Source organism: Channa argus, chromosome 14 (assembly GCF_033026475.1).
Source record: "Channa argus isolate prfri chromosome 14, Channa argus male v1.0, whole genome shotgun sequence".
Classification (NCBI taxonomy): domain Eukaryota; kingdom Metazoa; phylum Chordata; class Actinopteri; order Anabantiformes; family Channidae; genus Channa; species Channa argus.
This window is the reverse complement of record NC_090210.1, coordinates 693,920-720,709: the sequence shown is the minus strand read 5'-3', so window position 1 is coordinate 720,709 and position 26,790 is coordinate 693,920. Positions and strand designations below refer to the sequence as shown.

The window sequence follows — 26,790 nt, the reverse complement described above, 5'->3', positions numbered from 1 at the left end:
CTTTATTTTATTATTTTTTATCCTTTTGGCTTATCCCAAGAGTTCAGAGTCGCTACAGCGGATAATTGTCTGCATGTTGATTTGGCTCAGTTTTTACGCTCGATGCCCTTCCTGACGCAACCCCTCGCCAATTTCTAGCAGGAGAGGACCCAAAAGGAGCAGAACACAGAGGAGTGGGAGGCAATGTTAATTTATTAAGAGAGAATGAATAATGGATGGGATAGCCGGGGTGGTGACTTGGGGCAGGACTGAGTGAAGGAGATTGCCAGGAAGCGGTAGAGCGATCTGAGGGAGAAGAGAAGACAGAGGTGAGCAAAACCATCTACAACACGGGGAAAGATTGGGGCGTAACTAGAATCTTACTTTGCCCAAGTGCAGAACGGTGGTGGTGATGTGGAGACCAAAAGGTGCGGGACAACTAAGGGCGGCCGGGAAAAAGCCCAGGGAGAAAAATACAGCAGGAATCTAACAAAGTAACAACTAAACAAACAAAGCATCAAATCAACAGAAAGTATCAACAAAAAATAACTCTTATCTTCTGGCTTGCACAAAACTCCTCTTCTAAGAATAATCCACGGTGCTTAAGTCAAAACTCTAAACGTAAAGTCACTTACTGCTCTGAAAGCCAACAGGGCATCTTAGGTACACTGTCCAAGAGCAGGAATTCCTCAACAGGACAAAAAACAAAAATACTTGGATAGAAAAAACACAAGAAATCCTCAAAGGCATAGGCCGAGCAGGTAAACAGAGAAATAATTTACACATAGAAACCTTAGGTAGACACGGAGACTGGTCACTCGGGGAAACAGGAAGATAATCTGGCGGAGAAAAACAGGTAACCAGGGCTTAAGAAAGGGAGGTAACAGGTGTAGGGAATCTAGGCTGACAGGCAGTGCAGCCGGGAGGGAGAGACATGGAGATGAGAGTGGAGGGACGAGACGGTGAATCTCACCAGGACAACACGGAGCGGAGTTACGGTCATGACAAAGGTATCTCTGTACACAAGGGATAAGGCCGAAGGTCAGAACTAGATGAGCGTGATATTCGGGCCCTTAGGTGGCACTGCATTAAAAACAGGTATGATTCTCTACAGAACATCACTGCATGGGCCTAGGACAATTCCAGAAATCACTGTCTATGACACAGTTCACTGTGTAATCCACAAATTAGTTAGTTAAATCTGTATCAATCAAAGAATAAGCCATATGTGAACACATATGGATCCAGAAACACCACCGTGTTCTCTGGGCCAAAGCTCATTTAAAATGGTCTGATGCAAAATTGCATCTCTTCTGTGGTCAGATGAATCAAAATTTAAAATATGTTTTGAAAACCATGGACGCTGTGTCCTGCGGACTAAAGAGAAGAGGGACCATCCAGGTGGTTACCAGCAGGCAGTTCAAAATGCTGAATCTATGATGGTATGGGGTGTGTTAGTGCCTATGGCTCGGGCAGCTTACACATCTGAAAAGGCACTATCAATGCTGAAAAGTACATAGAGGTTTTAGAACAACATATGCTCCCATCTAGACAATGTCTCTTTCAGGGAAGGCCTTGCATATTTCAGCAAGAAAATGGCAAACCACAGACTGCATCCATCACAACAGCGTGGCTTCACAGAGGAAGAGTCTGGGTGCTGAATTGCCCTGCCTGCAGTCCAGACCTTCCATCAATAGAAAACACCTGGCGCATCATAACATCCAGTAACAAAGACTTTTGAGCAGCTAGAAATCTGTATTAGACAAGAATGGGACAACATTCCTCTCCTTAAACTCAAGCAACTCGCCTCGTCACTTCGCAGATGTTTACAGACAGTTGTTAAAAAAAGAGGGGATGCTTCATATCACCTGGTTCCAACTTTTTTGAGATGTGTTGTTGGCATTAAATGTAAAATGAGCTAATGTTTTCCATGAAATGGTAAAATATCTCAGTTTCAACATTTGATAAGTTGTTTGTATTCTATTGTCAATAAAATATGGGTTTATGAGATGTTTTTATTTAGGTTTTACACATTGTCACAACTTCTTTTTTTATTGTTTTAGAGGAAGAGTTTGATATTAAAAGACCCCAAGTTAACGTTATGCACATTTATTTAAAAAAATAAGCAATAAGAGAAAATTAGAACTTAGCTATTCTTAGAACTTAATTTCACTATTTCGGTAAGACAGATACATTAATTAGATTTCAATTGTGACTACGTGATCTGCACAACAATTCATGCAACAATTATATTTTGTATAACTAAACTAGGTGGAAACATACATAAAACGGTGGGCCCCTTAGGAAATGCCACTATGACATTAGGCCAAGATCCCATGAGTTTCAGGACACAGACATAATCAGGTTTACTGTTTCCACAAACTTAAGTTAAGAGCTTTAGTGTTACCTGGCTGTTGCAGAAATAATGAAACAGTGGACTGTGACAGTGCAAATAAAATGGACGCCTACTCCAGCAGCAAAGTGTGATTGGTGATTTCCATCACCAATGTACAGCATACCTCTGAGTACACACCCAGCAGGCACACTTGGTGTAGCCACTCATGGTTCCTTTCAGTTTCCTGATTCTCCCGGTTGCTTCTTCTTCCCCGCTGGAACAGCCCCCAGCACAAAGGGAGTCTTGATGTTCAGCCGGTCCTTCTCAGCCTCCTCTTCTTCATCGTAGGGCTCATCATCATCATCATCCTCCACATCACTGTGGTGTGGGGTGGAGTGGAGGGAGGCAGAAGGAGAGGGGGGCACAGATGAGGGCCGGGGGTAACGGAAGCCCTCTGTCTGTGGAGATAAGGAAGTTGCAGTTTTCTTTCATTCTATCTTTTCTCACTGTATTCCTTACTTTCTTTCTTTCCTTCTTACTTTTTCTGTATCCTTTCTCCTATCCTGCCTTTCCTGATTCCTTTCTTCAATTCTTTTTCAGCTTTTGTTTTAACTAAAATATTAATAAATACCTTGTATGATCACATTTTGATTTATAATTAGTCTAAAATTGAAGCTTATGACAAGTGTGTTTTATTTTGTAAATGTATATCAAATAGAATGTAGTAAAACTGTAGTATCAAACACAGGACTTAAATTAGGACAAAAGCAGCATAGCACAGCAATTTTTAGCCTCAATACACACAAAATGATGTTCTGTCTCTCAACCAAATGTTATGCTGTCAATTAAAGCCTGACAAGTGTTGATGAAATTCAAAAGGATGCACTCTGTATGTCAGTCAGTGCACCGTAGGGATTCTCATGTACATGCATGTGGACTTAGAGGAAGTTTTGGTTCTCAAAAGTTCCCTTTACTGCGAACTTCCAAAATGTCATTTTCTGTTTGGAGCACTGTTGAGATTTCAACAACCCCAAAATATGTGATGTTGTGCTCACATCTTTTCAGTTAAAAGTACAAAGCTACAAAGTGAAGGATACATACATTCAGTAAGCATACCTGCATTGTGTCATTTAAAAGTTTTTCCATTTTCCTGCTGCACATATGTAATGTAATTTTACTGAATAAAGCTTTCAAATGTGCACGTTTAAAATGGTAATTTGGGGTTCAGTGTTTTGCCCAAGGACACTTTGACATGTAGCCAGGAGCAGGGATTGAACCACTGACCCTTAGGTCTATGGTCAACTGCCTTACCAACTGAGCTACAGCCGCCCGACATTTAAACGTTTTACCGAAAATTGCAGAAGGTTCTTGTTAACTTCATGTAATTTATTCAAGTTTGAGACTTGGCGGTTTCACAAGATGCATTGTTTGAGAGTTAAAACTATTGCAAGTTTTGCCAAGTTGAAGACACTTGGTTTACAGTTAAAAGTAGTTTACAGTTTACAAGCTGGATGCATTGCAAAAAATGAAGTGCATTTCTATCACCAGTTAAGACGTGGAAGTGGAGCCGTAACTCATTCCCAGAAAACCTTACCTTCAGTGAAGCAATGGGGTCTATCTTGAACTTGTCTGGGAAAGCTCTGCTGAGTGCGAGACGGCGGGCATGTATGTAGAACTGTCAAGCACAAGTCAACAGAGATTCACATCATCTCTTACACAACATTCTTCTGTCCATCTCAAAAGTAAATTTGGCACATTCTCTTAATTTGCTAAAAGTTGGGCTAATTTTGAAAGTTGGGTTTAATTTATTATTTATTTAATTTGTTACATGAATATACAGAAATTGACACAGGACAAAGAATGGTCCATCTTTTCTGACATGTTTTCGTTTGCTTCTTATCAAACAGCTGTTTACTACAGGTTCTACAGAAACAGACCCGTCCCAGGAATCTCCAGTCCAGCAGGTCAGACAGTCTCTCTGTTCGGTTACGTTGGATGATGCGCTGACGCCGAGATTGCTGGCAAAAGCTAAACATGAACTGGGTCAGCTGGTTACAAGACTCCTCAGGGGAATGAAACCGCCGGTCCACAATGTAGATCCCTGAATGGCAAAGAGGGAAAGGGGGAGGAGAGGCGAGGAAAAAGCGATGAGAAGGACGCACATGTAATGCTTCAAATTATGTGTGTGTGCTTGGTTTTGTGTCTTTTTGTTTGCGTTCATACCATAGGCAGCAGGGTCTGATATGTGCTCCTCTATGAAGCAGCCGAAGCCTGACAGGTTGGTGGTCACACTGGGAATGCCCATTACAGTACATTCACCTGTAACACAACCACAGCACACAGCTCAGAACTTACAGTAGACAGTCTTTACAGCTATTTTGATAATCAATGATTCATAATCAATTACAATGTTAAACAAAAGAATAAATCCCGATGATACATTGATAAGATACAAACATTTGTGAACACATACTATACATGCATGTCTCCTTGTTAGGTGCACTGGCTTTACAGACTGTCAGATAGTCAAGTTCAGCTTATTGCTGAGTTTGCATTAGATACATCAAATGTTGAATGAGTGTAGTCTAGATTGGACTGTGAAAGGTGAAAGGCTACCAGGTGTGTATCCCCATGGTTCATAGTAGGAGGGGAACACTCCAAGGTTACAGCCACGAACAAAGTCCTCATAATCCATTGGCAGCAGGGGACTGGTGGAGGACAGGAACTCAGGGTGAAAGATAATCTGGGGGAGGAGAACACATAGGGAAACACAGAAGGCAAATATCAGGTGGCGAAAGAACAAAAGTAACGTGGTATGTAGTCCATCGAGGCAGCAGCGCTAACTACTTCTTCACCTTGCTATCTCACTAGACTATATACCATCGGGGGAGTGGGTAGTGCTGCTGCCTCACAGCTAGATGGTTACGAGTTCGCATCTGAGACTGAATGTGCATTTTGCATGTTCTCCCTGTGCTTGCTGGGCTTTCCTCCCACATTCCAAAGACTTCATGTAGGTGTGAATGTCTGTCTCTGTGTATCTCTATCTGAAATAGACAACAGACCTGTCCAGGGTGGACAGGGCTCACTGTTTTTGTTATAGAATTACAACTTATTTTTCAGGTCTGAACTGCAGACTGGTAGCACCTAGATTCTTTTACTACTGAGCCATGTTGTAATACATGTAGAATACGGTTTGATATAGTTTAACATGACATCAGCAAAATCTTCCCTAAAACTACTTCTGAATGGCAGCAGATGTTGCTCCAAACTCTGTGTATATGATTTAGCATTAACGCTTCTCAGATGTGTAAGTAACCTATGCTGTGTGCTCTGGTAATACCCACACGGTAAAAGATACTGGCTTTTGAACCATTTGGTCAGAGGGTGCCTCGTCTCTTTAGCATGGACAATGCAGCGTTAGGGGTCGGTTATGATAGCTGATTCTAATTTGAATCTGGTTCCAAGTTTGAGAAAATACCTGGATTTATAAAAATCATAAAAAAGTGAACTGAATCCTTTATTGAAACTTTCATTAACTTTGTGTAATTCATCGTGTCACATCTGACTGTCTATGAAATAACAGACTAAAGACTGCTGGTGTATACAAATGCCTGGTGACTCAGTGACTCTAAGTAAACATGAGAGAGTGGCTTAATTTTCTCTAAACACTTCAAAGTCAATGGAAACAACAGTGACTGCAATATTTGTGGGAAGATACATGGGATTAGGGAGGATGACAAGTTATTTGTTTAAACATGTAACTATCATCAGGTAAAAGTAAGAAGTTGAAGAACGTTTGGTAATTTTCATTATTGGAAAACATTCAGTGCCTCTGCTATCAGGCTTTGCCTTCAGAATATTCAGCTATTCTGATTATACAACTTCAGCTGCAACAAAGCTACAAAGAATTCAAAAAGCATCAATGATTTCCAAAAAGACTTTTACATTTTATCAGACCACAGGACAGTCCATTTTAAATGAATTTCTTTGTAATTTCTACATTGAGAAACATTATACTTAAGGCTTTGAATGAGAGGTGAAACTTACCTATGAAAAGGTTCTCTCAATGACTTGATGACTAAAATTAGTAAAACTTCACTTATATATACATTATATCTAACCATAAGGTCCGGATTGCAATGGAATTCACTTAGCAAAGCCTACTATAGTCTTCACTTTGTCACAATATCATTATATATATCATTATAATTATATTAAATGATATTTTAATTGTGTTTATATTGTGTTTATTCAACACAATATAAAATGAAAACAATGGATGTGGATGAACTGTCTACCTTGACACGGTCGTTCCTGGAGTTGAAGAGGCCAATGCGTCTGACGTTAGACAGAATGGGGTCTGTTGAATCATCCAGCATGTTGTGAGTTGTCACTGGTGGGAGGCTGTGTCTCTGCAGCAGGAAGTGTTAAAACCAGTGAAACAGACACAGCTTTGTTTTTTTAAAGACACCAATTATGACCTTTTTGATCATTGATCTTAAGTGATCGTTTCAGTTTGCATCATTATGGCCACACTGCTAATCAATTGTCTCTAGGAGGAAGTAATGTTAATCAATTAACTTCCCTACAATCAATGCAGCTTATTCCCATTGCATCGTGAGTAATGACTGAATGATGATTCAGTCCACAGCTACACAACTTGACAGAGAAATTATGTCTGGTCCACTTTCATCTTAATTCTGTGTTTGTGTGTCTGTGAATTTACTTAATTTTAATATTTTCATGATTTTAGGCATACACTACATCTCATCCACGTAGGAACATTCATTCCTAAGGCCGGGGAATAAAGAGAAATGACATAATGAGTGTCTGAAAGGTTACCAATTGAGCATCACTAATTCAGAGTGTGATTCTGAGAAGTATTGATAAATGCAGGTTTCGGCCTAATGATATCTGATCACTGTCTCACACCACAGTGCAACACAAAAGAAAACCAGCAACTCTTTATCTTATATCTTCCTGTAAATTCCTATGACGAAACTGCAAATTCACATAAACTGAGGTTGGTTTAATATTTGCATTGAAGTGGAGCAGTTTAAGTATGGAAAATCATCTGTAAATCAACAACTCACCAAGAACTGCTGTAGCTACCTGGATTTTTTATTTTATCTTTTTTGTCCTTTTGGCTTATCCTGTGAGTTCAGGGTCACTCACATTGTCCGCATGTTCATTTGGCACACAGTTTTTACGGCAGATGCCCTTGCTTATGCAACCCTCCCCAATCTCTACTGGGCTTGAACCAGCACTGCACAGCTGGGAAGGGGAATAGGCTATTAGGGGCTGCCCAGAGACCCTTTGACATATAGCTGGGACCGGGGATCAAACCACTGACCCTGTGGTCTGTGGACGACTGCCTTTACCAACTGAGCTACAGCTGCCCCCTAACTAGCTAGAATATCTAGAATATCAGTGACATTATTATGACACTATTTTCCTTATGTAGTATTGGGGTAGAGGTCTTTATATTAAAACTGCTGCCAGATATGAACAATAGAAAGAAAGAAAAAGCAGTGTAACAGCCCTGCTGTTGTAAAAGTTTGAGTAATTAAAAAAATGGTGTGGAAAAAGTCTGTGCTTCATAATACCATTACACTTGTAGCCAATAACACACACTGCACACAATTCTGTGTTCATTTAGATTAAAATTGAGAAAGACTTTTGTGTGGCACTTTTTGTGTAATATGGTGCTTTAACGTACATCACCATTGAAGATATTGACCCATTGTCTGGGGTAAAGGAATGTAATTAACTTATGATCAGATTAGCTGTACTAGTGACGTTCATTCATGCTCACATTGATGAGTCCAATCCTAAAAATTGAGCAATCCTAAATGAAAGTCAATTGTCAAGTGTCCACAAGGCCCTTGACCTTTACATGCTGAGAGTTTGTTATGCCACTACCAAACTGTGATCAGTCAGGATTATGCTAAAGTAAGACCAGTCAACCTTTGGCTTCTTTTATTATTGTGTGCAACATTAGTGTGGGCAGTTATAGAAGGTGAATAACAGTTTGAAGAAAAACATTTAAATAATGACAGAAGCAGCAACTTCAAATTACATATGTGTTGTGTTAGCCAACAGCAACACAAAGTATGTTAAGTATGGACAAGTATGTACTAGAAAGAGGAACTTTCCATGATGACAATTAAGTTGTATAGAGTAGATAGCTGGTTGCTGGCAGATCCATGGATGACAAGATTCACTGCTTTGATAGCTTGACAAGAACAATTCAGAGAAACAAGTCAGAAAGACTGTTCTTTAAAAATGCAGACTTTGAATGTGTCAGGATCAATGAGCCTCTGGACATTTTGTAAGTCTTGTTTAATACTCAGTTACTTAGTGTGAGTGCTGCTATATATTTTATAAAAATATTCAGTTTTATTTTTGAGTGTGTTGCAGTCATCACACACACAATTTGCTTACATTGAAAGAAAAATACAGTAAAAACTATCTCCTTAGATGAAGTTTAAAACAAATTCACAAAACACAAATATTAGTTTTTATAACTTTTAAGATAATGTCCCACCTTTTCTGGTAATGGGGTTTTGTACAGTGCATCCAGAAAGTTTTCACAGCACTTTTTCCACGTTTTGTTATGTAACAGCCTTATTCCAAAATGGATTAAATTCATTATTTTCCTCAAAATTCTACAAACAAAACTGCACAATGGCAACGTGAAAGAAGTTTTTGTGAAATGTTTTCAAATTTATTAAAAAAAAAAAAAAAAAAAAAAATCACATGTCTATTATTAGTCATAGCGTTTGCCATGACACTCAAAATTGGGCTCTGGTGGATCCTGTTTCTACTGATCATCCTTGAGATATTTCTACAACTTAATTGGACTCCATCTGTTGGAAATTTAGTTGATCGGACATGACTTGGAAAGGCATACATCTGTAAGTAAGGTCTCACAGTTTACAGTGCATGTCAGAGCACAAACCAAGCCATGAAGTCCAAGGAATTGTCCCTAGACCTCCGAGACATCATTGTATTGAGGCGCAGATCTGAGGAAGGGTACAGAAAAATTTCTGATTAAAGGTCCCAATGAGCACAGTGGCCTCCATCAAATTTAATGGAAGAAGTTTGGAACCACCAGGACTCTTCGAACATCTCTGGACAGATCTGAGAGGTACTGCAAAGAAGACACTGCCCAAATATAGGTGTGCCAAGCTTGTAGCATCATACTCAAAAAGGCTTAAGGCTGTAATTGGTGCTAAAAGTGCTCTAACAAAGTATTAAGCAAAGGCTGTGAATACCTTTCTGAATTTACTGTATGTAGATCCATGTTTAGCTGTAATAACTGCAGTAATGCCTCAAGGGGCATTCTTCCATTGCTATGGAAGAATTTTGGACCATTTTTCTTTAATGTTGTGACAGAGTGAAAGTGAAAGACACTTTTTTTTTATGACTTTCACTCTGTCACAACATTAAAGAAAAATGGTCCAAAATTCTTCCATAGCAATGGAAGAATGCCCCTTGAGGCATACAGAGGCCCTCGGTGTGAGGAGGCAAGGGGCTAAAAAAAGATAAACTATGTACAACACTGGAATTGTGCAATGTTTGCAAAGACACTACCAGTCACAGACCTCCCTAAGATGGCCTAGACGCATATGATTCTGTTTTAACAAACAATTCTAATGAGACGAGGAAAACCAGCTGAAGAAAATGAAAAGTAGTTATTCCTCTTGGAATAGAAGAAAAGATGCAGCCAAGAAAAAGAAGAAGAGGAGAAAACAGTAAGACAGTGGTAAGAGGAGCAGATAAAAATGATTAAATATTTTATTATGTAGCATTAGCTAAATGCTGCTATTGTAGCCATAATTGTGATGAAGAAAGAGTAGAATAACATTACTTTCATATGACATTTTTTCTTTTGTATACTTTGACATTTAACCAGTTAATTTAGCCAATTAACTTAGCAATGTAACCTAATGTGTCCAGCTTTGCTTTGGTCAGAGTCGGGACACCATTAGTCACTCATATGCTCAGTGAGGCCTGTAGAGTCTTTTGTATTTCTGTGACCACTGCACAGTCTGACCTTGGGGCTGAATATGCTGAAACATCTACTCCTGGAAAGAATGGCGCCTGCCTGCAACTTTTTTTTAATACTAAGACCCACAATAATCTGATGATTTATATTATGTTTTACACCAAAAGACATTGAATTAAAAGAGGTCCTGACTTCTGTACATGACTGTAAACCTATGTAACTACATCTCAATATAATATAGCCATGTATTGAGGGTTTGTCACAGATGCTACAACTCTTTTTGTGCTAACCTTTTATAAATTAATCCAATTTGCATTTATGGGTATTTTCACGTCAACTAGAGTTAGTAACCACAGTCCAAGATCAATAACTATGTGACAAGGTAGATATTATAAGAACATATGTGATATTTTGCAGTATGGCTGAAGTCTTAAAGTTAAGTGGAGGAAGTGGCGCCAGCAACCCCACTCCTTACAGTTTTGGCTTTGTCAGGGACATAAAGGACATAAGTGTTACAGGGTTTTACAGTAAATCTTTATTGAAAGATCAGTGATAGGATAAAAATCGTTTCAGCAACTTAATATTAGAAGAAGCAAGAGTTTCTTACAGTATATGCACATCATAAATACGCAACGCAAAGCTATTCTAAGTGGCATCAGTAAAAAAGGTAACACTGAAAAAGGTACACTGACTGGAATTCAGAGATGTATTCAAATGTGAATACAATCTAGCTTTTGTTGGGTGACAACCTTTAATAAGAATTTTGAAATGTTGTGACCTGCAGAGGTCAAAACATTTAGGAGTCAATGGAATAAAAGACATTTTTTATGTAAATACATAAAAGGAGTTACAGAGTAGTGACATTAGTTGCCAAAAATAGATCTGAAACATGTGCCACTAGTTCATTTAAAGATGAAGAAGAAGCACTCTATTACCTGAGTGGCATAGATGGCTCTCTTCATTATAGTGAAGTCATCTCGGTCCAAAATGGAGTTCATGTCAGGAATCTGCCCTCTGAGAACAAATCAAATGTACACAAAAATCAATGATCACATCAATTTACAGTAATCTCACACAGCATCCATATACTTACTTTAACAAAGCATCATACAGCTTTTTTCCAAACTTCTCCTTCACACTGTGAGCTGTATCCCTGTGAAAGACAAATGGCAGCTTACATCTGCAGACATCAGTCTGATCCAAACACAATAGTTTGAGAAACTATTTTGTAATTTTGGGGATTAGAGTTGGGTTAGGCTGCCTGCCAATCCCCAGACCTATGTGTAAACAGGTATAATAAAGAAGCAGTCTTTGCCTGTGTTTTTATTGATACAAAGTTGAAGCATAGGTTAGATTCAACAACAAGGTTTTTCTAAGCTAAGTAAATGTAGCACCTATAAACACACATCAGTATAGCAGTATGCGCGGTATGTATCCGCATCACTGTTTAAAAGTTTCTTTATAAGGAGCAATTCTGAGGTCCCCAAACAGAGACTTTCCTCACCCAACACCGCACCTTGAGACCCTGTCCATTTAATCTCTTCGGTGGGAGATATTGGTGGGACAATGGACAACCCTGTCAGGGGCCAAAGTAAACTTTGAACCAGCAGTTGATGAAGTGAAAGTACAAATACACAAACATAACTTTACCCCAGTAAAAGTAGAAGTATCAAACTGACGGTTCTATTTGTGAAAGTAAATAAGAACATGATTAATAAATCACTTAATTAAAGTAGAAGTACTGGACATTTCCCCCTGTGTCCCTTTCAAGTGCCGGTTTATGTTTGTTGCTAAATAAATGAAATCATTGTGTTAATTCATATATTTTATATAGTATTGTTTGTTCTTTTAGATGAAATAGCAATAAAACCAAACAATTATGATGACCAACTAGATATTTTGAATAAACTGTAAAAAAACTCATCAAATTGTTGTACTCTAAATGAAAGAACATAGCCATTAAACTCATCATCTGAAGTAGGCACTGATGGTGAAACACAGTTTCAATATATTTCATCTAATGAGTTAAGTAAGTTTTTGTTTAGTTCAGGCTTTTAAAAAATACAATCCACTTTGCCAGGAAAAATTTGAAACGTGCAAATGTGGTAAATTATTTGGAAGCAACGGTGCTAAAGAAATTGGTTCTAAACAAGGGCCATGTTATTGGTACTTTAGACACTAGAGAGTGAGATTAGGAGTTTGGTTTTGGAGTATGTGGTGCAGCCTCTTTCCTTTCTGTCTCCCCTTGCTCTGTTTGGGTGGGGCCCATCTGCTGAAGTAAAACTTGTTTCTGGAGTTGACAATTATAGATGGCCAAATAGGCTGTGCTCTTTACTGAAATCTAAAATATCATAAAGCTTTTTTAATAAGGCCACGGAAGGAGGCCTTGCTGACTCATATGAAGTGATTCCTATTTTGATTTGTTTTTATTAAAAAAAAAAAGTATGTGTAACACAACTTTGATAAAGTGGAATACAAAGTATATATTTCCTCTCTTAGACTTTCAGTCAGGATTTAGAGTTCATCATAGTAGTAGGGCTAGTCTCTATACATGTTCTGTTAGATTTGACTTAGATTTTTTCTGCCTTGTACCTCACTTGTAAGTCGCTTTGGATAAAAGCGTCTGCTAAATGACTAAATGTAAATGTAAATGTAGATCTTAGTGCTGCATTTGATACCATTGATCATCACATTTTATTACAGAGACTGGAACATGAAATTGGGATTAAAGGAACTGCACTAGGTTGGTTTAAATCTTATCTATCTGATAGATTTCAATTTCTTCATGTTAATGATGAATGAGGATTCATCATGCAGAGGCTTTAGCTATCGAGCTCCTCTCCTGTGGAACCAACTCCCAATTCTGATTCAGGAAGAAGACAACCTCTCTCCTTTAATTATAGGCTCAAAACCTTCCTCTTTCATAAAGCTTATACTTAGTTATAGTTATACTGCTATAGGCTTAAACTTAGACCCCCCTCCTCCTCTCTCCTCTCCTCTCACTTCCAAATTGTAACTACTGTATGACATTAACTCTGTGTGTTTTCTCCCGTAGTTGTCTTTCTCCTTCTCTGTCTTCCTCTCGCTGTCCCTCTTTGCAGGTGCCCCCGGGCTTTGAAGCTGTGTGTTTTCCAGTGTTGTCCTACAAACCTGCGTGATGTTTTGTTGTTGCTTTTGTTGCTCTTTTTCTTTCCACTCACCCCCACCGGTCAAGGCACATGGCTGCCCACCCTGAGCCTGGTTCTGCTCGAGGTTCCTTCCGTTAAAGGGAGTTTTTCCTCTCCACTGTTGCCTATGGCTTGCTTCAGGGGGAATTGTTGGTTTTTTTTTTTACATCTTTATAATCTTATATAGTCTTTATAGAAGCTTAGATGTAGTGGAATAAAAATGTAAGTAACTACAATTAAATCCACTTAAGTACAGACATGTGAAAACTTAATGACAGTAATGAAATACTTGTACTTTGTTAGTTTTACCACTGTTTTACTTCTTACAAGAAAACAGACTGCTGAATGGCTTGTAACAATGGCCAGATACTCTAAGGGACACAATTCTTTCTGTATCAATGTGATTGGAGAACACCCTCATAAAGCACACCCGCACGTATTCATTATAAAAAAAGAAATACAGAGGGGCTGAATTTGACAGCTTCTAGGTGTGAATTTGTGCAACTGTGTATGTCTGAGGGTTACTGTGAGTGAAACTACCTGATCGAAAAAGGTACATAAATATCTGCTTGCCATCTGAGGAATATCTCTTACCTTCCTGCATAATCATTGCTACTCGATCTGGGATAGAGTAAAGTAAACTCTTTATATAAATACAATAAGATGTATCATCTAATATTGTTAATATTGTATTTTTATTCAAATTACAAAATGGCATACCAAAGCTGTTTGCGAACTGCCTGCCCTCTCAGAGACTCCACATTGAAGTTGTTGGTTTTGGCTGGCATGATGAAGAAAACTACTACTGTCATGTCATTTCTGTGGACCTGTGAGCAAAAAAGAGAGGAGATGGAGGAGGAACCCATAGAGGACAGCAATAGGGATTTGAACAGGAATGCATACATAAATATATAAAACATATGTATTTGCTTATGGAGTTCTCCTGACTTTATAAAAGCTAAAGAGCTCACCCGCAGCAGATAGTTGAGTCTTGACAGTGATTCAAGAAAAATATCAGCTCCTTTGTTAGAGAACTCATAGCGTCCAGCAATAAAGAAGAAAAGAGTTTTGTCCAGGTTAAAGTCCAGATAGCTGCCATGAGGACAGGAATTACAGCCAGTTTTAAAGAGGAGCATTTTAGAATGAATGAATTTACTCATTGCAAAAAACAAAAAAACAAAGTGAAGGCCTGTTACGTAAACACAAACACTGAATTACCTCCACATGAGTTATCTGAATAAATACGTTTACCTACCCATAAAAGTGTCCTCTGACAAACTCTTGGATGCGGGCTTTGTTGGTGGAGTGCAGGTTCTGAAACTCATGCATGGCTGAAAACTTCTTCACATTAAGCCCATTTGGGGTAACCACATCTGTACCATCACAGCAATAGAAGTCTGTATTATTAAGCTGCCTGCAGTAGGCAATAATAGATTTGTCAATCTGTAGAGAACAGCTAAGCGGCTTAGCTTCATCCTCTGAGGACCATGGATATAGCATACTATACTTTTCCACATCGCTTCACCACATCTAAAAAGATGTAGTGTTGAACATGAGGACAGATGAATAAACTGAGCAGCTATAAATGTGTATGAAAAACATCCCCACCTGGCTTCCTGTGGAGGATGTGGTTGGCCTCAACAGCAGTGATCTGGGACACTGTAGTGAAGACATGAGCACAGTGGACTGCTGCTCTCTCCAGACAGTAGCGATGGTAGATCTGCCTCTCACCTGCCTCTTTGTCAATGTTGAACTATAACACACACACACAAACAAATACATACACATAAAATACAGTTTGAGGGGGCGTTATTTAAAGATTTATTCATACACCCCTTATGATAGTATGTACTAAGGTGAGTGCATTGTAATTGCAAGCAGTAGTTTGCAGAGTGTATGTGTATGCGAAACAGTTTGGAAGTGTTACAGAAGTATGCTGTTTTGTTTTTGGGGCAATTGTGGTGCAGGAGGTAGAGCAGTTGCAATCCCAGGGTTGTTAGTTCAATTCCCGGGCTCCTCCTGTCACATGTAAGGGCCATCCCAGTCCCCAGACCTGAATGTCATTGAACATCTGTGGGGTGATTTGAAGTGGGCTGTCCATGCTCGGCAACCATCAAACCTAACTGAACTGGAGATGTTTTGGAGGAGGAATGGTCTAAAATACATTCATGCATAATGCAGACATTCATTAAAGCCTGTAGGAAGCATCTAGAGGATGTTATTTTTGCTAAAGGAGGCTCTACTAAATATTGATGTGTTTTTTCTGTTGGGGTGCCCAAATTTATACACCTGTCTAATTTCATTTTGATGCATATTGCGCATTTTCTGTTAATCCAATAAACATCATTTCACCACTGAAATATTATTAATAGTATAATAACATATTGTGTCCTTCAGTTATTTGATAGATCAAAATGGAATTGCTGATCAGAACACCCAAATATTTATAAATGAAAATCATAGACATTGTCTTTTGCCTACAACTGTATAAGGCCATAAGCTTTGTAGCCCATTTCCAGTACTAACCCTTCATCCAAGGGTTAGTTCATCAAAGGGTTGTTAGACCCCAACCCTTTGTATAAGTACACTAATAATATTGATACTGAACAGAGTAATGAGTAATATATTAAAATTTTTGAGTAATGAGCTTAACACTGGTGTTAAAGTCCCATTTAAAATTGGGATATTTCAACCATGACCACTTATGACTCAGGAGCATAAACTTAAACTTGAGGGTACACTGAGAGTGGGTAGGGTAAATATAAAAATATAAATTTGGATTTGGTCCAGGTATAGTGTTCTTGTTGCTTAATACATATGTCTGGTCATTTTGGCCAACCTACTGGTTCTTGGGTTGTTACTGACTATCCCAATCAAGAGTGAGACAGTTTAGGTCTTCTTTCAGACTTTGGGAAACCGTTCCATCTCCCAGTAACTTTTATTTATGTCTAAATGTTGGAACTGATAATCCTTAGAAATAGCTCCAAGAGTCATTGATGACTGTAAATCTGCTATCATCTACTATCCCCTGCACAAAGCTCTTTGCTCTTTCCAATTGCAGTGCAGGTTGTCAATTCAGTGAGTGGGGTCAAACATGTCCTTCTTATGATTGCACAGAGAAAACACCAGCTGTAGTCAATCATGATCAATAACAAGAAGTTGGAGGCCTTGGCCTTGACAAATTAAAAGACATTTTTTGAGTCACAGAATGAATAATCTAAGTAGATGTATGTATATTTTAGCCATGTCAGAAAACTCCAAATAAATAAACTATGTACACCAAATTGGGGAGCACGTGATGGAGTGGTTAGTACTGCTGCTTCACAGATAGAAGGACCCTGGTTTGAATCCTGGCCAACTGCAGCCTTTCTGTGTGGAGTTTCCATGTTCTCCCTATGCTTGTGTGGCTGTCCTCCAGGTGTTTGTTTTCTTCCCACAGTCCAAAGACATGCATGTTGGTGATTTGCCTGGTAAATTGCCCATAGGTGTGAAAGTTAGTGTGAATGGTTGTCTGTCTGTGTCTGTCAGAAACAGTTACAAGGATTTTCAGCAACACTGAATTAACAATTTGAGTGTATGTGTGTGTAGTTTTAACCATTTATGTTTAATTTCAACCTGTGTCGATGTCTGAAAACCCGAAATGACTTTAAATGGTCTACACTTATATAGCGCTTTTCTACCTATTGGCACTCAAAGCACTTTACACTGCTTCTTCCTATTCGCACTCACAATGTCACACACTCACACACCAATGAGGGAGCTGTTATGCAGCTTGTCAACACTCACCAGGAGCAACCATGTTGGGTTTTAGTGACCAGAGGACCGGGGATCAAACCAACAACTGTTGGATCGGTGGTTGACCGCTCCACCACTACTACCTTCCTGTGTCACAGTTGCAGTGAGCTCTGTGCATCAAATTCTTGGTGTTCTTTTTTATTAAAGATTTATTTGTAATGCTCTGCCAATTAAACTTTAAAATATAATGTTATACTTAATTTCCTAATGTGTAAATTGTGCTTACAAAATAAATACTGTAAAGGAGTTTAGATGTGCATTCAGGACACAGCTCTGTACATGACAAAGACCCAGATTTCAAAAGTACAGAGACTAACATCTACATGTCACATAGAACAAAGCTTATACTATTAATCTAATTGATTTAGATTAGATTGATTTAGTCCCTCTGGACTGGTTCAAGCTGAAAATAACAAAAGCCTTTAGTGTCAATCATGCATTCAGGCAGAGAGCACCACTTTAGCTGTTGACCTTTAGGATGTATGCAGATTAGATACAATCACAAACATCACCCTCTGCACACAGCTCAACATCACTAATAATGCTCTAAGTGGGTGTAAAAGGCAACAATGTTTAGTCCAAATGTTTGAATGTCAAAGTTTTATAACTGTGTGTGTGTGTGTGTGTGTGTGTGTGTGTGTGTGTGTGTGTGTGTGTGTGTGTGTGTGTGTGTGTGTGTGTGTGTGTTCTAGTAGAAAATCAATACAATCAAAACATCAAACAAATGATACCTTGTCAGACTGATGCTTAGTATTTTCAATTAAAAAAAACATCACATCTAGACAGCTGTACTTTGACTTCACCAATGACATTCCACAGTCACATCAAACAGAGGGTCTGGGTTAGGGACTTCCTGACATCTTGGGCCATTATCCTAACATCAGTGGGGTTTTTTTTGTTTGTTTGTTTGTTTTCAAATGAGAAAATCTAAGCTGCAAATTCCACTTCTTGTAATGTCTTATTTGCAATTTAAAAAAATTAAAAAACTTCACATTTTCTAACATTTGGCACCTTATGGTGGATGGCGCAGGAAGGTAGCGTGTCCATCCACCAATTCCACAGTTTTTGGTTCGATCCCTGGCTCCTCCGGTCACATGTGGTCCTCAAGTGTCCTTGAGCAAGGCACTGGACCCCAACTTAGTTGCTCACGGTGAGCGTTGGCCAGCTGCATAGCAGCTCACCCATCGGTGTGTGAATGGGTGAATAAGAAGCAGTGTAAAGTGCTTTGAGTGTCAATAGGTAGAAAAGCGGTATAAAAGTGCAGACCATTTAGCTCATTCTTTTTAAACAGGTTGGCCAAAACATTATATAACATTGTAATGAATTATAACATTCTTATAATGCACTCCAGCAGAACTTCACTACCCACATTGACCTCAATAATAAACAGATAGTAGAATTACCAACTTCTGAGTGTTAAAACCTAAAAACTGAGAAATTATGACCTCATAACCTCATTATAACCTCATGGCAGAGCCACTGCCATAAATTGCACAGGTGTAATTAATGTTGTGGCTGATCGGTGTATATACCTAATGAAGTGGCCAGCGAGTGTTAAATATAACTGAATTCACAGTTCTTCTACTAAAATGATCCCTGATAATAGAATACCTACATCATCACATACAGTAATGACATGGCAGTAGTTTTCTTCGTGTGTGTATCTGTTCCAGTGTGGTTTCCAACACTGACAGTATAGAATCTGTCCATGTTCTATGTGTCTCACCTTGTCAAGGTTGTTGTAAAAGTCAGCATTCCCAGCACAGAGGTAACGTCCCAGCAGTGTGGCATGTGTTGTGAATACTGTTGCCATGGGAAGCTTGCGGGAGCGAGAAAGAATAAGCCCAGGTCCTGCCTGCCACTCATGGAAATGACTGATGACATTGGGCTTTTCCCCGAGGTGATCAGTTAGCTAGAGGAAAGCAGATGAGACTTGGAGTTAGAATAACAGTATAAAATAAAGCTATAATGATCCTATAATTGTAATAATCTAAATTGAAGAGCTGGGTGTTTGGTCATCTTACAGCAGTGTGCTGTACATTAGCATAAACACCACCTGACCTCTTTGAAGAACCAGGCAATCAGGGAGCCCAGGATAAGCGAGTCATTGGCCTCTCTGTCGTGGTAGGGCAGGCCGATGTTGCAGGTCTCCCACAGGTCCCCCTTCCAGCGGTCCAAGTTCCATGCAGCTGATCCAATGTCAAACAGGATCACATAGGGGCTGCCCTCAATCAGCCAGCGCCCGAAAAAAACCTGGAGCATTGATATCAACACACAGGTGTTGATCTTGCTTTTTTGAAGCTGAAATCTTTTATTGCAGCATATGCCATCATTTCATCTAATTCATAGGAATTAGTATGTAGTTATAGATGTCAGATGTTAGATGTCTTAAGAAAAGGTTCAGTTCTAAGTCACGTATGACATATGAGGTCGCAGGTTTTCATTTTAAAAGGGCAATCACAGCCTAAAGCAGATATCCTATTCAATCTGATTATTACAGGAAAGATGTAAACACGATATTGCACTGCCCCAGATAATCCTCATCTCTGGTGTTTGACCGCCATCTACTGACAAGTGACTAGCGACAGTGAGGGAAAATTCAACACACTGAGAGGCTACAAAATCAGCACTAATCAGGTTTTTCTATATACATAATATACATAAACAGACACATATACTATTTGTATATGCATGTATTGCACAGCTGGTCATGATGTTATGCCTGATCAGTGTAAATAACAGTGAGTGTAGTATTTGTATGGGTAAATGCAGTAGTTATTGTGCTGCCAGCTGCAGCAGTAGCTGCACAACTGGAAAATGTGTGTTTGCTTACAATACATTACCATACAATATCTCTCATCAGGAGCGAGCCACACCCCCCCCGCCCCCCCACCCCTGCATTACCATATGTTTCCACTCTCCCACCTGGCAGCCGTTGTGGATGAGAGCATCCATGGCCTTCCTTATAGCAGCCTTAGGTGGCTCACAGACTTCCACCTGGGTCTTGAAGTTGTGCTCAAAGTACGGCCCCATCATGTAGTAGCTCTCCCCCCATTCGTCTGTTGTGATTTTCGCCTTGGTCTGAATCACTGTGTAGATTCCTCCAACTGTTCCCATTGTGAAAGAAAAGCCATATTTTCTTTTAAATGTATATCAATAACAGACATCTTCACTGAATGTGCATTAAAATCTTATCCAAAGTGTCTGAGAGTCTTTGACATCTTGGCTAACATCCTCTTCTCACCCACCTCCTCCACAGAGTCCAGCGGGCAGAGGACAGAGCTCCTTACCAGCTTGTTCAGTGTCTTCCTGTGCCGGTGAGCAATTTGACATGTTCTTAACGTCTGTCAATAAGAACCGCTACCTGAGATGTGTACCAATAACTCATCATATCCCCAGGAGGGGGGGGTTATTTTTTGTATTTGTTCATTTTTAATTTTCAAGAAAGAGCAGGGAATGACATCAGTCAGAGCTGCAAATTATTACTATTATTCATTTTTTCTTTTTTTTTAAAGGGCTTACAGCAGCACTCTCTCCAGCAGGTGGCACCTTAGGCAAGCGCCTATATGGCCTTTGCCATGATATTGCTCTGGGCAAACCTACATGAAGTAGCCTATAATCCGAACTTAATTGAAATTTCACATCAAATATTTCCTCATTTTCAAATTCAATTCAATTCAACTTTATTTATATAGCGCCAATTCACAACAAAGTCATCTCAAGGCACTTTACAGAATAAAGTCAAGAGTATAAAAATGTATAGAGAGAACCCAACAATTCCCCCTTGAGCAAGCCCTTGGCAACAGTGGAGAGGAAAAACTCCCTTTAACGGAAGAAACCTCCAGCAGAACCAGGCTCAGGGTGGGCAACCATCTGCCTTGACCGGTTGGGGTGAGTGGAAAGTGAAGAGAGAAATGTAAAAAAGCAATAAAAAGCAACAACAAAACATCGGGCAGGTTTGTAGGACCAGTAGCTGCACACTGGAAAACACACAGCTTCAAAGCCCGAGGACACCTGCAGAAAGGGACAGAAAGAGGGAAACAGAGAAAGATAAAGACAACTATGGGAGAAAACACACAGAGTTAATACAGTGGTGACAATTGTGGGGTTAGAGGAGAGAGGGACAAGAGGAGGCAAGGAGCTCAGTGCATTGGGAGATGGGTCCCCAAGCAGTCTAAGTCTATAGCAGCATAATTATAACTAACTATATGCTTTATTAAAAAGGAAGGTTTTAAGCCTAGACTTAAAAGTAGAGAGGGTGTCTGCTTCCCGAACCTGAACTGGGAGCTGGTTCCACAGGAGAGGAGCTTGATAGCTAAAGGCTCTGCCTCCCATTCTACCTTTGGAAATTCTGGGAACCACAAGTAGGCCTGCATTCTGAGAACGTAGTGGTCTACTGGGATGATATGGTGCTATGAGGTCTTCTATATATGATGGAGCCTGACCATTCAGAGCTTTATATGTAAGAAGCAGGGTTTTAAATTCTATTCTAGATTTAAAGGGAAGCCAATGGAGAGAAGCTAGTGAAGGTGAAATATGATCTCTCTTGCTAGTTCCAGTCAGCACTCTCGCTGCAGCATTTTGGATTAATTGCAGGCTCTTTAGGGAGTTACTGGGGCATCCTGAAAGTAGGGAATTACAGTGTCCAACCTAGAGGTAACAAATGCATGGACCAGTTTTTCGGCATCACCTTGAGACAAGATGCTCCTAATTTTGGCAATGTTCCGTAGGTGGAAGAAGGCTGTTCTAGAGATTTGTTTTATATTTGAGGTAAAGGACAAATCCTAGTCAAAAATAACTCCAAGGTTCCTTGCACTAGTACTGGAGGCCAGACTTATGCCATCTAGAGTAACGATATGGTTGGACATCATATTTCTGAGATTTTTGGGCACAAATACTATGACTTCACTTTTTTCTGAGTTTAGAAGTAAATAATTGTGGGACATCCAGGCCTTTATGTCTTGAAGGCATGCTTGAAACTTGATTAAAGTGCCCTGAGATGACTTTGTTGTGAATTGGTGCTATATAAATAAAGTTGAATTGAGTTAAATTAACTGATTTTTTTAATCTGGTTCCATAGATAGCATAGCAATGGAAATTTGTGGAGTGTTTTCTAATAATTTTGCCTAAAGGAGACTTGTATAAAGTAAAAAATATTGGTCCTAACACAGAGCCTAGTGGAACACCATAGCTAACTTTTGTGCACATGGAGGACTCATCATTGACATGAACAAATTGAGTGAGAAAGAATGAGAAATGGGGGGGGAGCAAAACTATAAGCAGTGTATATTAAATATATTTAAAACTAACTATATATAATATTTAAAAAACATAAATTGTCATTAATATCAGCTCTGACTTAGCCTCCATCAACATTGTTATTACTGCCATGAATGAAATTAATAACAATGGTGCTTGTAATGTTTTATGTTTCTCCACCATCTTAGTTGTTAAGGTTGATTTTTAGCTATGAGGTATTCCCACATGTGAAAAAAAGGGGGAGGGGGCATTAAATCTGAAAGCTTGATGATAATGGGTTCATGGGAATGCATAGCAGTTTCTGTATTTAAATAGTCATATCACACTCAAATAATAATAATGTCATTCTCAAGCAATGCTCAAGCAATCCACTTGGGGTTCAGTGTCTTGCTCAAGGACACTTCGACATGTGACCCGGAGGAGTTGGGGATTGAACCAACAGCTGCGAGATTGGTGGACAACCGCTCTACCTTCCTGCTCCACAGTCACCCTTTGTCCTTGTTAGTGGCAAGCTTGAACTCAGATAACACTACAGACAGTGAAAACACACACAGTGAAGTCCATCATAGTTAAGAGAGTAAATAATTAACAGAAATTTTATGTCATGAAATACCGCACGATTCTGACGGACTCGTGCGCTAAGCGTATTGCGTCACTTCCTGTTTCTGCACACTCTTGGGTTTCTATTGAAGGACTGTTTACTGATTAGTTGTAGCTCTTATTTTACTTAAATAAGTTATTTCTTCACACAAGAATTAATACTTGAGTCATAACATACACTTGTATTACACAAGCACCTGCTCTTGTAAAACATAACCAGCTAAAGTTTACAAATTCCAAATTTCACGTATATTAGCTTCGTTAGCTTAGCAGTTATCCGTTAGCAATGGCTTGTCTATCTCCCTCTGTTTCTCCTTCTCTCACTTGCTCGGTGTGTCTCATGTTCAGTTTTTCCTCTGCCTCCTTTCGTGATAATGGTATATGTAATAAGTGTAAGGTTTTTGCAGCTTTGGAGGCGAAGCTCACGGAATTGGAAGCACGGCTCCACACCATGGAAATATGGGTGGTTTTATTAGACAACCAAAAGTATGACAATCTAGAGTTGAGCCTAGGATACAGAGATCCAGTCCTACACGCCTCTCTGCAGTGTCCTTACAAGATGCTGACAGTAACTGCCTGAGCACTGCGTTTAATTCATTATTAGATTTAATTGGTTTTTCCCAAAATGTAAATAAACCCACTCACTGTTTTAGTCACACGTCCTTACGTATGGAATTGAAGCAGATAAGTTAACAATATTTCCTCACAACTCTCTTCTGTCTGACCATTTTTTAATAACATTTGAATTTACAATAACGGACTATGCAGCAGTTAGGGAAAAATTCCACTATAGCAGATGCTTAAGTGAAAAAGCTGTCAATGAATTTAAAGAAATTATTTCTTCATCATTTGCTTCACCATATGTTAATACAATGGAAAGTAGTCTCCTTAATGTTACTCCTGCACAAGTAGATTTTCTTGTTTTCTGCAGCCTCACTACGTACAATACTCGATAGTGTTGCCCCTCTGAAAAAGAAGGCAGTAAACCAGAAGAGGTGATCTCCATGGTATAGTTCACAAACACGCAACTTAAAACAGGAAACACGAAAGTTAGAAAGGAAGTGGCGTTCCAGAAAGTTAGAAGAATCTCATTTAGCCTGGAAAAATAGTTTTAAAAAGTACAAAAAAGCTCTCTGTGCTGCCAGAACAGCATATTATTCATCATTAATAGAAGAAAACAAGAACAACCCCCGGTTTCTGTTCAGCACTGTAGCCAGACTGACTAAGAACCATAGTTCTGTTGAGCCTAGTTTTCCCTTAACTCTAAGCAGCAATGACTTCATGACTTTATTTATGAATAAAATTGTAGCTATTAGAGAAAGAATTCACCAGATCCTCCCCCCAAAAATATTACAGATAGATCTTCATGTACAGCAGTGCTAGAGTCATCGATAAGGCCCCTATCCCTGTTAGACTGCTTTTTACCCATAGATCTCTCTGAGCTAACTTCAATTATTACCTCATCTAAACCAACAACCTGTCTGCTGGACCCTATTCCAACTAAGCTGCTCAAGGAAGCTTTACCCTTAATAGATACGTTCATATTAGATATCATCAATCTATCTTTAGAAACAGGCTATGTACCACAGGCCTATAAGGTAGCTGTAATTAAACCACTACTTAAAAAACCCTGTCTTGACCCAGGTGTTTTAGCCAATTACAGACCAACATGTAATTTCCCCTTTATTTCTAAAATAATTAAAAAAGTAGTTGCAAAACAATTATGTGATCACCTTCATAGGAATAATTTGTATGAAGCCTTTCAGTCAGGATTTAGAGTTCATCATAGTACAGAAACAGCACTGGTAAAAGTCACCAACGATCTTCTCATGGCCTCAGATATTGGACTCATCTCTATACTTGTTCTGTTAGATCTTAGTGCTGCATTTGATACCATTGATCACAACATTTTATTACAGAGACTAGAATATGAAATTGGGATTAAAGAAACTGCACTCGGTTGGTTTAAATCTTATCTGTCTGATAGCTTTCAATTTGTTCATGTTAATGATGAATCCTCCATGCACACAAAGGTTAGCTATGGAGTTCCACAAGGCTCTGTGTTAGGACCAATACTTTTTACTTTATATATGTCTCCTTTAGGCAACATTATTAGAAAACACTCGATAAATTTCCATTGCTATGCTGATGATACCCAGCTATATTTATCTATGGAACCATATTAACTGGAACTAGCAAGAGAGATCATATTTCACCTTCACTAGCTTCTCTCCATTGGCTTCCCATTAAATCTAGAATAGAATTTAAAACCCTGCTTCTTACATATAAAGCTCTGAATGGTCAGGCTCCATCATATATAAAAGACCTCATAGCACCATATCATCCCAGTAGACCACTTTGATCTCAGAGTGGAGGCCTACTTGTGGTTCCCAGAATTTCCAAAGGAAATTTGAAGCTGTGTTTCTTCCAGCGTGCAGCTACTGATCCTACCAATCTGCCCAATGTTTTGTTGTTGCTTTTTGTTGCTCTGTTCTTTTCTCTCTCCACTTTCCACTCACCCCAACCGGTCAAGGCAGATGGCCGTCCACCCTGAGCCTGGTTCTGCTAGAGGTTTCTTCCGTTAAAGGGAGTTTTTCCTCTCCACTGTTGCCTATGGCTTGCTCCAGGGGGAATTGTTGGGTTTTCTCTGTACATCTTTATAATCTTGACTTTATTCTGTAAAGTGCCCTGAGATGAGTTTGTTGTGAATTGGTGCTATATAAATAAAGTTGAATTGAAAATTGAATTGAATTGAATCAAATGTTCTGCACTTATATAGCACTTTTCTACCTATTGGCACTCAAAGCGCTTCACACTGCTTCTTATTCACCCATTTGCACACAAAGTTTACAACAAACAGATTCAGATGTCTACAGAGTTATCAAAATTATATATGTGTGTATGAGTATATGTATGTTGTGCTTGTTTACCATCCAATTCATAATTAGCTATGAGGTTTGTCATTTTGCACCTTTAATTCTATTCTTGGCACACTTTACAGTTTGAGAAGAATGAACCAGTCACATCTGAAGCTGCTCCACTTTCGTTGCTTATCTGCAGTTTAATGTTTAACTCTTCAGAGGGGCACCACTCTCAGTAGATTCCAATATTTACTCTTTAAAGGAGAAAGAGTCATAGTTTCTTCATAAAATATCACCAACAGAGCAGACTGTGCTGAAAGTGCTACATATTCAGGATTAAAATGCGCAACATAAATGGTTTCACCTGTTGTTTCACAGTAGCTCCTGCCAACTTTTACCTTTTCTCTTCACTTCACTTTTTATTTGATGAACGAATCTCTACACTTGTGACAGTCAAAAACTACAGTTTGCAGTCACACTTGCCTTTGTTAGTAACCTCCCAGGCCACTTCGAAGAGCAGCAGGTCCTCCACAGGCAGCTCATCCTCTTCCCAGGCCGGCAACACCCCACTCAGAGATGACATGGACAAGGAGCGAGACAGCGGCATCTTGAAACACCTGGTGAACCAACACCTGGAATGTGAAGCATATGTGTGTGTGGCAGTCTGAAGAGAAATCTTTCAAACAGGCCTGTAGGTGAAGGTCCTGAGCTCAGCAGGGACCGTCCCCCCAGGATGCAGCAGGACAAGATAACAGGGACTCATGAAAGCAAACAGATTTCACC

At 39.2% G+C, this 26,790-nt stretch overlaps 1 protein-coding gene across 8 annotated transcripts; it reads right to left on the bottom strand.

The window, feature by feature from the left end:
• Positions 1-171: 171 nt before the first annotated feature.
• Positions 172-26,763, bottom strand: gys2 (glycogen synthase 2). Of its 8 annotated transcripts, none has more exons than XM_067529244.1 (19): positions 26,491-26,763; positions 20,192-20,394; positions 19,349-19,540; positions 19,014-19,199; positions 15,101-15,245; positions 14,748-14,865; positions 14,464-14,584; positions 14,213-14,319; positions 11,419-11,478; positions 11,261-11,339; positions 6,613-6,726; positions 4,931-5,057; positions 4,538-4,633; positions 4,252-4,415; positions 3,909-3,989; positions 2,499-2,772; positions 615-818; positions 364-480; positions 172-285 (listed from the first exon to the last, which is right to left on the bottom strand). In XM_067529244.1, the coding sequence occupies exons 1-16, from the start codon at positions 26,612-26,614 to the stop codon at positions 2,551-2,553; spliced, it is 2,139 nt and encodes a 712-aa protein (XP_067385345.1). In that variant the 5' UTR covers positions 26,615-26,763; the 3' UTR covers positions 172-285; positions 364-480; positions 615-818; positions 2,499-2,550. The 8 variants fall into 8 exon arrangements, with proteins under 8 accessions (XP_067385345.1, XP_067385347.1, XP_067385342.1 ...); XM_067529246.1 differs by having other exon boundaries at positions 364-418; XM_067529241.1 differs by having other exon boundaries at positions 364-818.
• Positions 26,764-26,790: the final 27 nt, after the last annotated feature.

Excerpts from the sequence above, each read along its gene's own strand:
- gys2 (XM_067529241.1), bottom strand. The coding sequence starts at position 26,614 with ATGCCGCTGTCTCGCTCCTTGTCCATGTCATCTCTGAGTGGGGTGTTG. Across the intron at positions 15,246-19,013 it reads TTTACAACAACCTTGACAAG|TTCAACATTGACAAAGAGGC; the intron begins GTGAGACACATA and ends TGTGTGTTATAG. Across the intron at positions 2,773-3,908 it reads ACCCCATTGCTTCACTGAAG|ACAGAGGGCTTCCGTTACCC; the intron begins GTAAGGTTTTCT and ends TTATCTCCACAG.